The sequence below is a fragment of the Mugil cephalus genome, chromosome 19, assembly GCF_022458985.1.
Source record: "Mugil cephalus isolate CIBA_MC_2020 chromosome 19, CIBA_Mcephalus_1.1, whole genome shotgun sequence".
In the NCBI taxonomy this organism is placed as follows: Eukaryota; Metazoa; Chordata; class Actinopteri; order Mugiliformes; family Mugilidae; genus Mugil; species Mugil cephalus.
The window spans coordinates 2,127,061-2,143,113 of record NC_061788.1 but is presented as its reverse complement, the minus strand read 5'-3'; the positions used below and the strand labels follow the sequence as shown (position 1 = coordinate 2,143,113).

At 41.1% G+C, this 16,053-nt stretch overlaps 2 protein-coding genes across 3 annotated transcripts; one reads left to right on the top strand and one right to left on the bottom strand.

The window, feature by feature from the left end:
* Window positions 1-1,435: 1,435 nt before the first annotated feature.
* ckmt2a (creatine kinase, mitochondrial 2a (sarcomeric)) lies at window positions 1,436-9,154 on the top strand. 2 transcript variants are annotated; one of them, XM_047569237.1, is made up of 10 exons: window positions 1,436-1,569; window positions 3,576-3,770; window positions 4,514-4,712; window positions 4,789-4,884; window positions 4,953-5,174; window positions 6,306-6,391; window positions 7,572-7,695; window positions 8,180-8,314; window positions 8,577-8,702; window positions 8,790-9,154. In XM_047569237.1, exons 2-10 carry the CDS (start codon window positions 3,622-3,624, stop codon window positions 8,904-8,906), a joined length of 1,254 nt encoding a protein of 417 aa, XP_047425193.1. In that variant the 5' UTR covers window positions 1,436-1,569; window positions 3,576-3,621; the 3' UTR covers window positions 8,907-9,154. The 2 variants fall into 2 exon arrangements, with proteins under 2 accessions (XP_047425193.1, XP_047425192.1); XM_047569236.1 differs by lacking the exon at window positions 6,306-6,391 and adding an exon at window positions 7,357-7,442 and having other exon boundaries at window positions 1,438-1,569.
* A 1,290-nt stretch (window positions 9,155-10,444) lies between these two features.
* On the bottom strand, window positions 10,445-14,791 carry ube2l3a (ubiquitin-conjugating enzyme E2L 3a). The gene is made up of 4 exons (XM_047569238.1): window positions 14,652-14,791; window positions 12,472-12,567; window positions 11,370-11,556; window positions 10,445-11,268 (listed from the first exon to the last, which is right to left on the bottom strand). The coding sequence occupies exons 1-4, from the start codon at window positions 14,676-14,678 to the stop codon at window positions 11,114-11,116; spliced, it is 465 nt and encodes a 154-aa protein (XP_047425194.1). The 5' UTR covers window positions 14,679-14,791; the 3' UTR covers window positions 10,445-11,113.
* Window positions 14,792-16,053: the final 1,262 nt, after the last annotated feature.

Below are 16,053 nucleotides of genomic sequence, written 5' to 3'. Positions count from 1 at the left end.
CTTTTAGCTGCAGATCCTTTTTTTTTTTGGAGGAATCAAATGAGGAAACCTTAGACATGTTTCTAACCTAGAAACCAGTCACCCAGCTCATCGTTTAGATAAAACAAGCTAAAAGCAAAGAGGACTGGACTTGTTTGAGGTTTCTTGAAGACTTTTAATCCAAGTCTTCACTTCAAAAATACTCGGGGGCTAGCTCTTCTTAGCTTCCTAGCCTTCTTAGCTAATAGTAGCTCTTCCTAGCTTTCTAGCCTCCCAGCTAATAGTAGCCCTTCCTAGCTTTCTAGCCTCCCAGCTAATAGTAGCCCTTCCTAGCCTCCCAGCTAATAGTAGCTCTTCCTAGCTTTCTAGCCTCCCAGCTAATAGTAGCCCTTCCTAGCCTCCCAGCTGGTAGTAGCTCTTCCTAGCTTTCTAGCCTCCTAGCTAATAGTAGCCCTTCCTAGCCTCCCAGCTGGTAGTAGCTCTTCCTAGCTTTCTAGCCTCCCAGCTAATAGTAGCCCTTCCTAGCCTCCCAGCTGGTAGTAGCTCTTCCTAGCTTTCTAGCCTCCTAGCTAAGCGTAGCTCTTCTAAGCTTCCTAGCCAAGCCTATTTTTTTCCCCAATCATTTCTTTTTGCTTTGGTGTATGACAGTATAACAGTACAAGGATTTACAGTATGATATACATTCATCGTCACGCAAAATACACTTCACACCTCATATCTTGTATAACAAAACTGAGATAATAGAGGGAAGATAAAGTCAAATACGGGATGTCAAAATAATAAAATACCATATGGGAACAATTATTAGTAAATTATATCATTCATTCATTAAAACAAAACAATTCAATATAAACACAAATGTTCCCAAACCTGATTGAAAGAGAGAATAAAGAAGAATGTGATTTAATCTGCCCCTTTACCCCAAAAATCAATTTACAAGGAAATGAAAATAACAATAAGCAGCAAAATAATAATAAAATGAAATGAAATGAAATAGGCCAACACTGACTGTCACGTTTCCATTTTAGTTCCCAAGATACAATTCATCATATAGAAAATAAAAAACATAAATAAAGTTTGTCGACCTTTCATGACTTCACATATAACAAACAAACTAAAACATCTTCGGTCGAGACGTCGACACCAGAGTAAATAAATCTGTCACATGGTGTTTAATCAATGTTTAAATCCTCAGTTTGACCCGAGGAGGAAACTTTAACCTTTAGACTCATTTTATTCCACTGTGCACAGCGGTCAGGGTCAGGGTGAGGGTGAGGGTGGTGGTGGTGGTGGTGGTGGTGATCAGAGGGGAGGAGGGGGGGAGGGAGGGGATCATGTGAAAATATCAAGGTCAGACCGGACGCTGATACCGGACCCAGGGTGGTCATCATGGCTCAGCGGGAGCTCCCTGCGGCTCCATTGGCTCACGACGCCACGTCTCTGAACTTTTGATTGGACTCCACCTTTTAATCCCACATGAGAGGGTGGAGCTCCCCCCCACCTCACCCCGCCCAGCCCCCCCAGAGAGAGGAAACTGAAAAGCTCCTTTAACCAGAGACCTTCAGTAAGAAGACAGCAGCTCTTCTACAGGTACGGTACCTTCTCTTTCTCCTTCTCCTCCCTCCATCAGGTCCCACCTTCAGACTCCTGCAGGATTTAGACGTTTAGAGTTAACGTGACCGGGTTCATGTCTGAATATCTGAGTGCATGTTTTAAAAGAAAGTCTAAGAAGCAAAGAGGACAGAGTCAGGATGATTTTACGATGATTATGAGACTAATACTATGAAAAAAAAGGCTTTGTTTCTAATTTAAATTCCCGAGGAGCTGGTGGAAACTCTACTGTGTCCTCTGGAGAGGACGAGAATGATTTAAAAGGTCACACTGGTCAGAGGCTGATCTCAGGACAGATAGATAGAAATATACTATATAGATCAGCTCCCAGTAGAATCTTTACCCAGAGACAGGAACAAAAAGGTAGAAGATCAAGTATAGTGAGGTAGAAATGTGCAGAACATATACATGCAATATAAAAATAAATTAAAATATGCCGTATAATAATCTAAAATGTTATTAAATTAAAATACACAATGTTTAGTCATTTTATCCATGAGGTCACATGCTCCTCCACATTTTCTCTCACCTGTTGACCCTTAACGCTGGTTGTGATTTTTATCTGAAAATCTCCCGTCCTGTCCCGTCCTCTTCCTCCTCTCTGACCCACTCCGGGTCTTGTGACCGGCTCTGAATTTGAGCCAGACATGTTTCGGGTCTTTGGCACCGAGTCCTGGCTGGCACCCTCCACCCGGCTCTATAAATAACCTGAGCGCTGACCCACCGAGCGCACAGTCTTTAACCTGAACGCTGAGCGGGATCAACGCAATGGATAGAAATCATGTGACCCCCCACCACCACCACCACCACCCCACCCCTCCCTTCCTTTCCCTTCTTCAAATAGCAGCTCACTAATTAGCATCTTCCCTCGTCACACGCTACGTTTACCTTCCATTCGATCGTAAATGAATATCCCACATGGACCTTAAAGCTCGTTTCTTCGGGAGTTTGTCCCTTGAACTCAGTCATTCTGCAGACTGATGACACTAAGAGGCTAAGAGCATCTGCCACGGCCCCTCCTGCTCTAAGCTCGTTACTGTATTCAACTAAACCTGCCTGGTTCAGGGGTGGGTGAGGTGGTGGTGGGGGGGTCGTCAGGCCGCTCTGATTCAGCTAACCCACAAATTAAAAGCATCAATGAAAGTCTAGGAACGACAGTAATTTTACCAAATGTTACAATGTCACAGTGATGTATAAGAGGCTGTGGCTAGGTTAGGCCGGCTAGCATGTTAGCTTTGCTAGGGGTTTGCTAGTCTAGCTTAGCCATGCTACAAAAAAAACACTGAAAGTTTAACATTGTCTTTGACACACACACATATATGTGTACTTTTAATCATACCGTATAACCTTTAACCCATTTTGTGGAAAAGGGACCCAGTCTCATTACAGCTAGCTAGCCTAGGCTAAAGCTAATCCTACCAAAATTTCCTGCTTCTTGCATTTAAATAATAGTCTAATTTTAAATTTGGCTCTTTTTTCTGCACAAGTAACAGTAACAACATACGTGAAGCTAAAAGCTAACTAGCCTAGCCCAGCAGAACAGACCTATGATTTTGTGGACAAAGAGCTAACTAATAAGTTAGCCTCGGCTAAAGCTAGGTCATTTTCCTGCTTCTTGTATTTTTCTATTTTTTAAAGTCACATTTCAAACATTTTTACAATTAAGTTTCGCTGAATCTATTTCAAATACAAAAATACTAACAGGTAACGAGTGGAGCTAAAAGCTAAGTAGCTACCACTGGTTGTAGCAGAAATACACTTTATTTGATTAACCCTCCTTGAAAGCAATAATAATTAAAAATATATTCATCAAATTGTGTTATTAGTTCCAAATCTCCAACAGGAAGATGTTGTTTAGTAGATTTAGATCGAGGTTTTGCGCAGAGATAATAATTTGTGTGACTTTCTTGCTCAGTTTGAGCTGATGCTTTGCTCCTGTACTTGATACACGTTTAACGAAACCTTCCCTTTATTTTTATCTCCAGTTCTTTTGCTACTGAGACTCCACAGAGTTACGCGGATAGCGGAACCATGGCGAGCTCTTTCAGACGTCTGATCTCCGGCCGTAACACGGCTGTGCTGTTGGCCAGTCTGGGCGCGGGGACGATGGCCACCGGCTTCATGCTGAGTGAGAACGGCTCTTTGGCTGCAGAGATGAAGAAGAAGCTCTATCCTCCCAGGTAACAGCACATTCCTTTTAGAAGTGTGACTCCTTTCCAGGGACGTCGCTCACACGTCTAAATTAAAGCATGAACATTAAAGCACCTCGAGGAGTCGGGCTGACGGGCTTTTAGTGTGAAGGGGCGGCAGAGGTCGACAGCGGCGTCCTGCAGGATCAGTGACGCTCTCAAGTTTCAGCTGCGTTACCTTTGACTCACTCTCGCTCTTTCACGCCACTCCCTCCGTCTCTAAATATACAGCGTATACAAACGGTGCAAATATATTCGTCTGAAAGGTTGTGTTGACATTCTGGACGTCTTGTGTTACAATATGTATTGGTTTGATGTTAAAAGGTCAGGATTTTAGTCTCAAAATCATAAATGATAAATGATTTGTTTAATAAAATACTTAGTCTGCACAGTCTGCACGGATAAACAGAGCCGCCACTAGGTGAAGCTCATTCTGTGCAGAAATATCGAACCCTGCCAACTTTGTGCAACTGATAAAAAAACTAAAACAAGATGCATGAAAATAAGCACAAAAAAATGTTGTGAACGTGACTCTAAAACCAGATTTTTGCACCTTTCCACCGCTAATGTTTACAGTGCATCCATCCAGCTCAGCGTGCTGCCTCCTGGTGGCCATAAATTAAATGACTGCAGCTTTAAAGTCAGTGTTGTGTTGGGCTTAAAGTGAAACAAAGATAAATAAACTAGAGCGGGGCCTCTTATGAACCTTAAATCTCGTCTGATTCGTCCTGAAGCGCCGACTTCCCCGACCTGAGGAAACACAACAACTGCATGGCTTCATGTCTGACTCCAGCCATCTACGCCAAGCTGAGGGACAAGCTCACCCCCAACAACTGGACCCTGGATCAGTGCATCCAGACCGGCGTGGACAACCCGGGACACCCCTTCATCAAGACAGTGGGCTGCGTGGCTGGCGATGAGGAAAGCTACGAGGTAACAGGAGCCAAACCGCGGGAGTTCACTTCCTCTGGGCTCAGGTCAAACCTGTAACTTTGCTCGTGTCCTCCAGGTGTTTGCTGAGCTCTTTGACCCCGTCATCAAAGACCGGCACAACGGCTACGACCCCAGAACCATGAAGCACCCCACCGACCTGGATGCCTCCAAGGTTGTAGCACCGCCACATTTTCTATTTTTCGTTCCAACACCGTCATTAAACCCCCCTCCCTCCTGCAGATAACCAACGGCATATTCGACGAGCATTACGTCCTGTCGTCCCGCGTCCGAACCGGCCGCAGCATCCGAGGCCTGAGCCTCCCCCCGGCCTGTTCGAGGGCCGAGCGCCGTGAGGTGGAGCGGGTGGTGGTGACGGCCCTGGCCGGCCTGAAGGGAGACCTGGCCGGACGCTACTACAGCCTGGGAGACATGACGGAGAAGGAGCAGCAGCAGCTCATTGACGTGAGTCGGGAAAAGGAAACACGTCCTCTCACTTCACACTTCACACACTTTTATGTCACTGAATTGTGTGGTTCTTTATTAAGATGACGTCAGTATCACCTGACAGGAAAAAAAAACTTTTATTCAGGAGCAGAAACAACCTGATGAGCTATATTTAAAACTCAAAAGTGGCAAATACGTTAAAGGTTAAATGCATTTTAACTTTTAACAATGTGTTGGCCACTTTTAATAAAGGCTCTTTAAACACTCAGCAGGGCCTTGATCACATTCTCAGTTTAATTTATATATCACCTTTAAAGCAAAGAGCATTTGCAGCAAAGTGCTTCACATTCATTCGTATCAAACATGTATCAACAAATAAAAACACTATTAACACCGAGACGGACCAGATGAAAAAATAAAAGCCGATCAAATGATATTTTACTTTTCCACAAAAAGAAGCGCTCCTGTTTTCTCCTTAATTTAAAATATTTAAAAAATATACATTAAAATCAACTGTTTAAATGTTTAAATAATATCTGCTAGCCTATGCTATTTATTTAGCTTTTAGCTGTGGTGGTTTATTTCTTTATTCATTTCATATTTGTTTTCTGATGTTTAACTGCAGCATTATTTATGTGTTGGACATAAAACTGCGATTAACATCACGTTAGCATTGTTAGCATTAAACATGAAAATGCACATAACTAGAAAAAATGCTCACATAGCCTAAGCTAATTATCGACTAATTTAAAATATTTAAATAATGAATCTGAATGTAGTTAATTTAAATATTACCGAGAATTTCACTGCTTCTGCTCTGCTAAGCTAAGCTAGGCTATTTAGCTTTTAGCTGGGGTAGTTTTTGCTGTTATGTTATGGCTAATTAGCTATTAAATATATTGTTATTTATTTATTGTGCTGATCAATAATAATCAGAATTGAAACAAATATGTTAAAAATAATATCTAATACCACACCAAGTGTTTTTAATTAAAAAAAAAAACGGGGAAAATAGAGAAATTAGCTTCGGCTACTTAACCAGAAAAGCCAGTGAGCTGCATTCTGGGAGATGTAGTATTGAAGTGTATAATGAAGCTGGTAGATGCTGATGTTTTCCGCTCTCATCGTTCCACGCTGCGTCACATTAAGGATCACTTCCTGTTTGACAAACCCGTGTCTCCACTGCTCACCTCGGCCTTCATGGCCCGGGACTGGCCCGACTCCAGGGGCATCTGGTAAGGCCTCCTCCCACCTCCTCCCTCCTTCCTCCTCCCCCCTCCATCCGCCTCCCCCCAGAGAGGGGGGAAACATCCACTTCCAGAAGAGAACCAGAGAACCACCACACCCTTGTTTCCTTTCCTCTAAACCAGGGGTGTCAAACCTACGGCCCGCGGGCCAAACCCGGCCTCCAGAGGCTCCGGTCTGGCCCGTGATGGGATGAATTCACAAAGGCTGAAGATTAGAAGTGATTATTAACAACATAACAACACTGAGACCTAGAACTAAACACAGGGTTCCTACAAAAGCATGGAATTTGATTTTATTCATTTCCAGGTCTAAAACTAGTGTATGGAAAAATATTCATGTCTTTATATTTCTAATTATACACATATATATATAATTATAATTTGTTTAATTTATGATTTATTAATTTATTTTTCTATTTGACTTTTTAACAAGTAACTAAATTATTTGAATATATACTTGATGTTTAAGATGCCAGTGATTCATTCATTCATGTGCAAAAATAAATAAAAAAAATATAATTTTATACGTTTTATATTATATATATTCAGAATAATGAAAACTAACAGTTAATTTATTTACATGATAGGCAACTGTTTACTCAAGTGCCATAAATTAAATTTATTTATTTTTTAATAAAGTCTGGAAATTAGTGTCTGGAAAATTCTGGAAATTTGAAATTTCAGATGTGTAGGAAACCTGTAAATAATGAATTTAATACTTATTAATAATAAAGTAATATTCATAATGTAATTAATTTATACTGTATTGAACAGTAAACAGCAGATAGCAGCGCTGAGCTAAAGTTACACTTATTTTTCTTAAGAAATGTCAGGTTGTTGATAAAATGTTCCCCGGGACTAAAACGAGTTTGACACCCCTGATATAAACTGTGTTAATGTCCAGTCTTTCTGCCTCTGTTTCCTCCATCCTCCCTCCATCCTCCCCCCTGTAGGACCACTTCCTGTTTGACAAGCCCGTCTCTCCCCTGTTGACATGTGCCTTTATGGCCAGAGACTGGCCGGACGCCAGGGGCATCTGGTACGGTTCCCCCCCCTGCATGTCTGCTGCTGCTGCTGCGTTCATTCATTCACAGATTAAAATAAAAACAAGTGTCTAGTTTCCATTCAGAGTCCGTGTCAAGCTGTAAACTCTGGTCCTGGTCCTCAGGCACAACAACGAGAAGACCTTCCTGATCTGGGTGAACGAGGAGGACCACACCAGAGTCATCTCCATGGAGAAGGGCGGCAACATGAAGAGAGTGTTTGAGAGATTCTGCAGAGGACTCAAACAGGTTCAGTAGGAAGGACACGACAATCCAGACTTATTCATTTATTTATTTAAAGGCTTTTAAAAATGCAGAGAACGTGTTTTAAATTAAAGTCAACTGTTTAAATGTTGATAAGTTAAGTTTAATACCATCTGCTAACTTATGCTATTTAGCTTTTAGCTCTGGAAGTTTATTTCTTTACGCATTTCATATTTGTTTTCTGATTTTTAGCTGCAGCGTTATGTATGTATTTAGCTGCTAATTTAAAATATATGACTGTAGCCTAGTGTTAGCAACACAGTAGCTATTTCTGCTCTGCTGAGCTAAGCTAGGCTATTTAGCTTTTAGGTGCAACAGATTTTTGTTATTTTTCTCCTATTATGTTAAAATAGTTTTGTCTAATCTCCAAACAAACAGCTTGAGTTTGACTCGTGTGTCTCAGGATGTTCTTCTTCGTGTATTTGATGCATTTCTTTACAGCTCCGTGTTGTGATATTCGTCTGTGCAGGTGGAGCATCTGATCCAGGAGCGAGGCTGGGAGTTCATGTGGAACGAGCGTCTGGGCTACGTCCTGACCTGCCCCTCCAACCTGGGCACCGGTCTCAGGGCCGGGGTTCACGTCCGCCTGCCCAAACTCAGCAAGGTACCGGCAGCATCCAGCTCAGGGGCTGCACCAGCCACTTAACGTATACGCTCATGTTTTACTCTTTAGTCTGCTTTGTTTATGCAGGACATGTTTTTTTTTTTTGCACATTTTTTGTTTAGTTGCTGCAGCGTAGGCCTCTGAAGCAGGACATTTCATCCTTTGCAAATATGTGCAACTCTTTTGCAAATTAACATGAATTCGCTTTTTATTTTTATCGTCTCATTAAACTCGTTTTTGTTCCCGATGGTTGAAAACCCAGGACTCACGTTTCCCCAAAATCCTCGACAACCTGCGGCTGCAGAAGCGCGGCACCGGCGGCGTCGACACGGCCGCTACCGGAGACACCTTCGACATTTCCAACAACGACCGTCTGGGCAAATCTGAGGTGAAGATCCATCAGTTTGTAAATATATATATATATATCACCGCATGTGTTTCTGTTTCTAAATAAATTCCATCTCCGATGCTTCAGGTGGAGCTGGTGCAGCTCCTCGTCGACGGCGTCAACTACCTGATCGAGTGCGAGAAGAGACTCGAGAGGGGCCAGGACATCAAGGTCCCGGGCCCCATCGGTCAGTTCAGGAAGTGAGAGTTTGACTCGTTAGCGTTAGCGGGAGGTCAGCCGCCGGCTCGCCGCTCCATCTGAGCGTGGAGAACCTCAGAGCGACGTCCGTCCACATCCTACACCCGCGGGAGGTCGACTCTCGACGCCTCCCACAAAGGGGTGCAGATCCTTTAGGGCAAAAATAATCCTAGGCATTGTTTGAAGTTAGGAGAAACTTCTACCTCAAGTTAACTGTAACCATGACTTCAGTGAATAAAACCCATATTAAAACATCCCGACTCTCTGGTTTGAGTTTTTAATGTCTCTGGGGATGGAGGTGGTTTGGACGAGGACGTCCAACCACGAACCAACGAGAAGATGGAAGGAGCCACTGGCTTCTTATTCAAACGTGGTTTCTTCTTAATCCCAGGTGAGTATCTGGTTGTTAGTTTCAGGTGGACACCTCCCATAGATGTTCCTGTTTAAGCCCCAACCTTCCACCGGTCTATTAGACCTGAAGACTTGGATGAAACGTCTTCAATAGTCCACGATGTCCTGGATGTTAGCGTTAATCTTTATGTTTATGAAGCTGAAACAAGGACAGCTGGACTTGTTGGGATTCTTCAAGACATTTCATCCAAGTCTTCAGGTCTAAAAGACTGGTGGGGGGGTTGGGGTTTAAGTAGGAACATCTATGGTGGGGGGGTTTCCACTTGAAACTAATGACCAGACTGGAATTAAGAGGACTGTGTTAGGCCCATTAATGTCCAGCTACTCCAGTCTCAATGAGTTTTTCACTCTTTAAAACCATCTGTCTTCTAAGTCGTGGACATTGTCGTCCTCTGAAGGAGTGTCCTTTGTCTTTCAGGTGTAGGTGGAGAGTTAAATCAGAACAAGAAGAGCTGGATCTCCTGTTTTGAGTTTGATAAGAGATTGTTTTGGTTCTACAAGTCTGTTCCACATTCGTCCATTCCTTGGGTTTCTTCATCCAAGCTCTTCTTCTTCTTCTTCTTCATCCAAGCTCTTCTTCTTTTTCTTCTTCTTCATCCAAGCTCTTCTTCTTTTTCTTCTTCTCGGTCCAAGCTCTTCTTCTTTTCCTTCTTCTCGGTCCAAGCTCTTCTTCTTTTTCTTCTTCTCGGTCCAAGCTCTTCTTCTTTTCCTTCTTCTCGGTCCAAGCTCTTCTTCTTTTTCTTCTTCTCGGTCCAAGCTCTTCTTCTGTTGGTTTGATTCCCAGTTTCTCTTGGCTCTTGATCTTGCTGGTCACAACTTCTCTTGTTCTTCTTTCCTGGCGCAGAAGAAACTTTCTGTCTTTAAGTCATGACGTTTCTCTTCTAGTCAGGACACAGATCACTGCAGCAGACGAAGAGTTTCTGCCATGAAACCAACGCCGTCGACATAGAAGAAAACTTCCAGGTGACAAAATAGTTTTGATGGCGTTGTGTTAAACAAGCCGTTTATCTGCGGATCCCAACAACGCTACAACCTGAACATCGTATAGTCTCCATTTTGAAGCCTTCTTGCCTCCGGAGGCGGAAATAACGAGACATTGAAAGTGACAGTACATGAGTCCTGGAGGCTACAGGTGGAAGATATTTTTTTTTAATTATAAGGGATTTTTTTCTCCTTTTCTCCAACATCTTAAAATACAAAAACACATTGCGGCATTTTCATCAATTGTTTACATGTGCAGACTTTGCTTCAGTAACAAACTGTAACTTTCTTGTACTGCGACAGGTGATTTTCATTGAGCTCATTTACGGCGTGTTAATGAAAAACCTGAAGGGAGGAGACGATGAAACAGAAAAGATGCCGAAGAAATGTCAAAACGAAGCATAGAAGTTGTGTAAACAGGTAGATCTGCATAAGCTACTGATTAATCTGAGAACACATTCAACACTGAAGCACTTTTTTTTCTTTTTTGATTACATTTCCAGGATGTCACCTCCGGCTATTCTCTTTTCTTCTAACAAGAAATCAGTAGAAAGAAGTCAATGACAACCAAAAACAAAAAACAAAAAAGGTGACACCTAGAGGCCAGACGCTGTCTACTCACCAAAAAGTCCTGCTTGTTTTTGGCAAAGTGAAACAGAAAGTCCCTACGAAGTGGTTTGGAGAGCGCTAACAAATTGCAGGTAATGCGAGAACAGGGCGTCTCTGCGGGACTCGAAGGGGGTAAGAACAAGGGAGTCGGAGGAGGAGGTGGAGGTTGGGGGAGGTGGGGTTCCTAGACGGAGAGCTAGGACATTGTGTCGTCAGTCCACAGGTCGCTTTTCACTGTGTTTCTTTGTGAACTCTTCGGCGTTCTTCATGAATTTCGCGCGGTCTTTAGTGTATTCCTCGGCCAGGTCGGCCCTGAGCGGATGCTCCGGCTGAGGGATGTTCACCAGAGCAATGAGACACTGGATCACTGCGAAGGACAGAGGGACACGGGATGTTGAAACACAACGGTATCTGATCCAAACTCTCTATTTCTATTTTATAACGTGTTATTGAAATTTATTGCCGCACCTTGGCAGGTTCTCGTGGCCGGCTTCCAGTTCTCCACGCTGATGATGGGCAGGCAGACCTGGCCCTTCTCGTCGATGTTGGGGTGGTAGATTTTTGTCTTGAAGGTGATCTTGGGCGGCTTGAAGGGGTACTCGGCGGGGAAGATGATCTCGATCCGAAACGCTCCTTTGTCGTATGGGGGACAGTCCTTTGAAAGGGCCGGGGAGACAGAAAGAGGGAGTAGTAGTTCATCCGTAACACAGGCGACATTTTCAGCCGACATATTTGAAGTGCTAGCACAGAGCTAAAGCTGCTAGCACTTCGAATATGTGGCCACCAATCATATGTGTTAATCCTAAACCAACGAAACCATCAACCAATGCTAAAGCACGTTCATAGTCCTGAAAGTTGACAAGTAGAAAATAACTAAACAACTGAAACTGAAATATTAAACTTTAGCCTTTGTCCATTGAGGAAAATGAGACGATATTACATATTTGTGAGGTAAAAGTTCACTTCAACATCAATGAGTTGGAAAAAATGTCTGGACATGAGCTGAATGTGAAGAGAAACTGGGAGGAAGGAAGGAAGGAAGGAAGGTAGGTAGGTAGGTAGGTAAGTAAGTAAGTAGGTCAACAAGTCCACGAACACCAGTGGTTCTCCAGTGGATCTAGTACAACAGTTAAAGAAGAACCACAAGAAAGTTTAAGTCTTGACCTTAATCCAATAGAAATAAATAAATAACCAAGTGCAATATTTCTGTTTCAGGGTTTTTCACTGGTTTCTCTTTGTCAACTTTCAGGACTTTTTCCTGCAGCTTCAAAGCTTCACTTTAATGACGGTCTGTAGTTCACCCAGCGAGTAAATTAGATAAAGAGGAGACTGTAGCTGAGTGGACGATGCTCAAAGTCTGACTCGCTCCCAGATTTGATCAGCTGTTCATACAGAGAGAGGAGAGGCAGACAGAAGAATGAACGTTAATCTCATCGCTCCTCGGGTTCTTCTCATTGTAATAGGTTTAATAAAGAGTTGGAGCATCTGAACCAGCCGGTCGGTGACATGCGAGATGGTTCTAACCACATTAAAGCTTGTAAAGTGTGCGGGGTTATGTCACAGTACTTACAGGAACAATGAGCCCTTGCCAGTTCAAAATGTTACACTCATCCACTTGAATGTTGCGGAAATGCTTCATCCCAGATTTCCTGAGGTCTTCGAGCTCCTACAGCAGAAAACAAACAATGAAAACCTTGAAGTGATTCACAGGAGAAAGAAAACGAGAAAATACAACAGATATTTCAACCTAGAAGACATTTAAAGTCCTTTAAACCTTTAAATTAACTGAGAAAAGTTCACTTTACAACACAGAAAAAACAAGAAAATATACAAACATGAGAAACTTTAACCTTAAATGTTTTTTTTAGCTTAAATATTTTATTTATCTATTATTATTATATATTCTTCTGTTCAGTAAGTGTGTGATAATAAAAGCTGCTCTTGGTTTCTATCCACTGAAAGTCACTTAATCATTAACAGTCATGCTTTAGGACATTAAATCATAATTCGTTCCTATTCGTACCTATCATGTACCTAATAAACTGCCTTTTACCTGAAGCATAAACCCGGATCGTCGGGGGAATTTGGGAAGTGGTGACAAACATGGCTGTTTGTTTCAGAGGGGAATTCCTGAACTTGACATTTAAAGGGAAACCAAAAGCTCAGAGTAAACCAAGAGCTCAGCGCAGACGTCAATCTGACTTTTAATGTTTTATTTGGTGAAAAGTAGATTAACTGCAGCTGTGCGGCGTTTGTACTCGATTAGGGTATTTCCATTACATCACATTTACCCGAAAGATGCTGTGACTTTAAAATCTGGTTTGTCAGAAAATACCTCGTACTGATAAAGATTTCAGTTTGTTTTTACTGCTCTGCATTCATCCCCACACTCCTCTCATATAATACAAGATATAAGATAAGATATGACTATTTTAAATATTTAAATTCCTCCACTGTGGCATAATTTAACGTATTATCACATCTCATCTCATCTCGTCTTGTCTTAGAGCCAGAGCCAACAAATAGTTTCACTATCACTTCAATCATTGTGAAAGCAAAAGAAGTTCAAAACAGAAAAAGGGGCGTTTCTTCTCAGCAGAGCAAAAATAAATTATTTTTTATTATTCAGTGTCACTTATCATTATTTCTAAATCAACATGTATAGCCAAATATCTGTTTTATACAATTTAATTACTGTTTTAGAAATTTTTATTTGTTAATTTTTATTTGTTAAATTCTACACACATACTTGACCATGTACAATGTATTTTAGAGAAAATAAATAAATAATAATCATTTTTTTAATGGTATTAAACACCAACCTCGAGCAAATTCGAGCATATTTGGTAAATATTTTTACTGAAAAACAAAAACAAGTATCCTAGTTCAGTCTGTAAGAAAAAATATTTTGTGTAACAAATTTTTGTGATTATTTCAGTTTTAGTTTTCCGACATTTGCTCGATGATGCAGCAGATTTTAGAGATAATTAATCAATAACAGTAACTTTAGAATGAAATGCTATGAAACTGTGATTATTCTCTAGAAACTATAATCTGCAAGATATTTATCTCATCTAATATTAATTTAGACTCATTTCCAAATGAACCGATGACTCAACGTATTCATATTTATTTCCCTGGATTTTGTTGTTACAGCAAATATTACTAATAACCAGAATCCTAGTTAACTCGGTTTTTTTTTTTTAACAATTTTTCTGACATTTTCTTGATCATACGTTATATTTCTGCAATAACTAATCAACAATAATCCATTTACAATAGTATTAAACAGTGACTTGAATCAAATTAGAGCATATTTGGTAAATATTTTTACCGAGAAACAATTAAGGCTGTAGATTAACCGATTAACCGACGGATCGCGACAGCAATCGATTATTATTTATATGTCGATGTGTGGCCAGCTGAGGCCTGACGTCATGCCCCAGCCCTGAAGTCTCCATGTTTTCCCCTCAGACTCAAACATGGATCCGGATCAGCTCAACACCCTAAAAGCAGATAAAACCCGCGGATGACTTTCCTCTGCCCGAGTCCTGAACCGCGACCCGGCCGAGTCTCAAACTCCCTCCTCGGCTCTCAGCCTTTCGTCTTGTCGGCCGTCATTATCCTTTCATTTTGACCGACACATGAACGAGAAACGTTTCCTCCCGGTCGGCGGGACTCTAGCTTCAAATTTAACCCCGAAATTAGTCGCTTAGTGGCGTAAATGCAGTAATTTGGTATTTTTATTACCTTGCTTAGTCTCCTGGTCGAAGTCATTGTTGGTACCGATTTTATCTTCTTCCTGTTTCTGTCCTTCCTCCTCGACTTCTTTTGAGTTTGGTTGGAAGCGGCCGAGAGGCGGCGCCCTGCGGCACCAGCGCCCCCAGCGGCCCGGAGGACGAATGAGCGAACTCAAATATACACAGGGCCAAATAAAAAGGTTACTCACCACCAAATAAAAAATATAGGTCTGTGAAAGTTCTCAGTCATCCAGGTACTGAAGACTATTACGGTCACCCATGAGAAAAAATTAGCTTTGAGAAAATCATGTGTTTAGAGATAAAAAGTCGAAATATTGAGAAAAAAAGTGAATGTGAATAATGAAAAAATAGCTTAAATGTCAAGATTAATGTTGAAATGCAATGGCGAGAAAAAGTTGAAGCACAAAATTGACAAAAAACGCGGAATGCTGAGAAAAAAGTCGAAATGTTGAGGACAAAAGTTGAAATGTCGAGAAAAATGTCAAAATATGACGTCCAGAAATAGTTGAAATACAAAAAAAAAAAGTCAAAATACTAATGAAAAAAAAAAAAAAGTCAAAATACTATGATGAGAAAAAGTTGATCTTTTGAGACTATAACAACCAGCGCATGTGAATGTTTCTACAAAATGCTGTGCAGGCAGTTAGACGAATCGGTCAACTATACTTATGGATTATGGAAGCATATTAGCGCCGCCTCTATTTATTCATTTGTTTTACCACTATTGCACGCTATTTAAGCGTGTATGAATGAAGCCACCTCTTCCAAGCTTGTGTGGTTTATCCTTCAGAAATGATGCAAAATCTCATCTGTCTTTTGTGAATGATATCGTAACTATGAGTTCTAGTTGTAATGCGGAGGATCCAGATTCTGCTGCAGCCCACATCTCCAGCTGTACACACTACTGACGGAACAGCAGGAACATCACTTTTCCTCAGGGTTCAAGTATAAATTATCATTATTATTATTATTATTATTATTATTATTATTATTATTATTATTATGAGTCATAATTTTAAAACCAAAGAGAAATAAAATTGTGAGGCAAAACTGCCACCAAAAACGATGTGTAAAAGTTAAGAAAACGTCCCGTAATAGATGCAAAACAGATGGAAAATAAGCCGCAAACAGACAAATTTAACAATATGTCCAAAAAAAAAGATACAAAGCAGCCACAACATTTGTTAAAACACAAGGCATTAGATGCTAAAAGGTACAAACGACGAATATGAAAGAAGCCTTTATCTGGAACTAAGCTGTTGTTACAACATCATTTACAAACAAGTGGTGATGTTTCACTTCACTTTTCAATATGTGGTCATTTGAAGTGTTTGTGGTTGTTTTGTACTATTTCTGTGGTCATTGTACATATTTTACTTCTTTATTTTCTT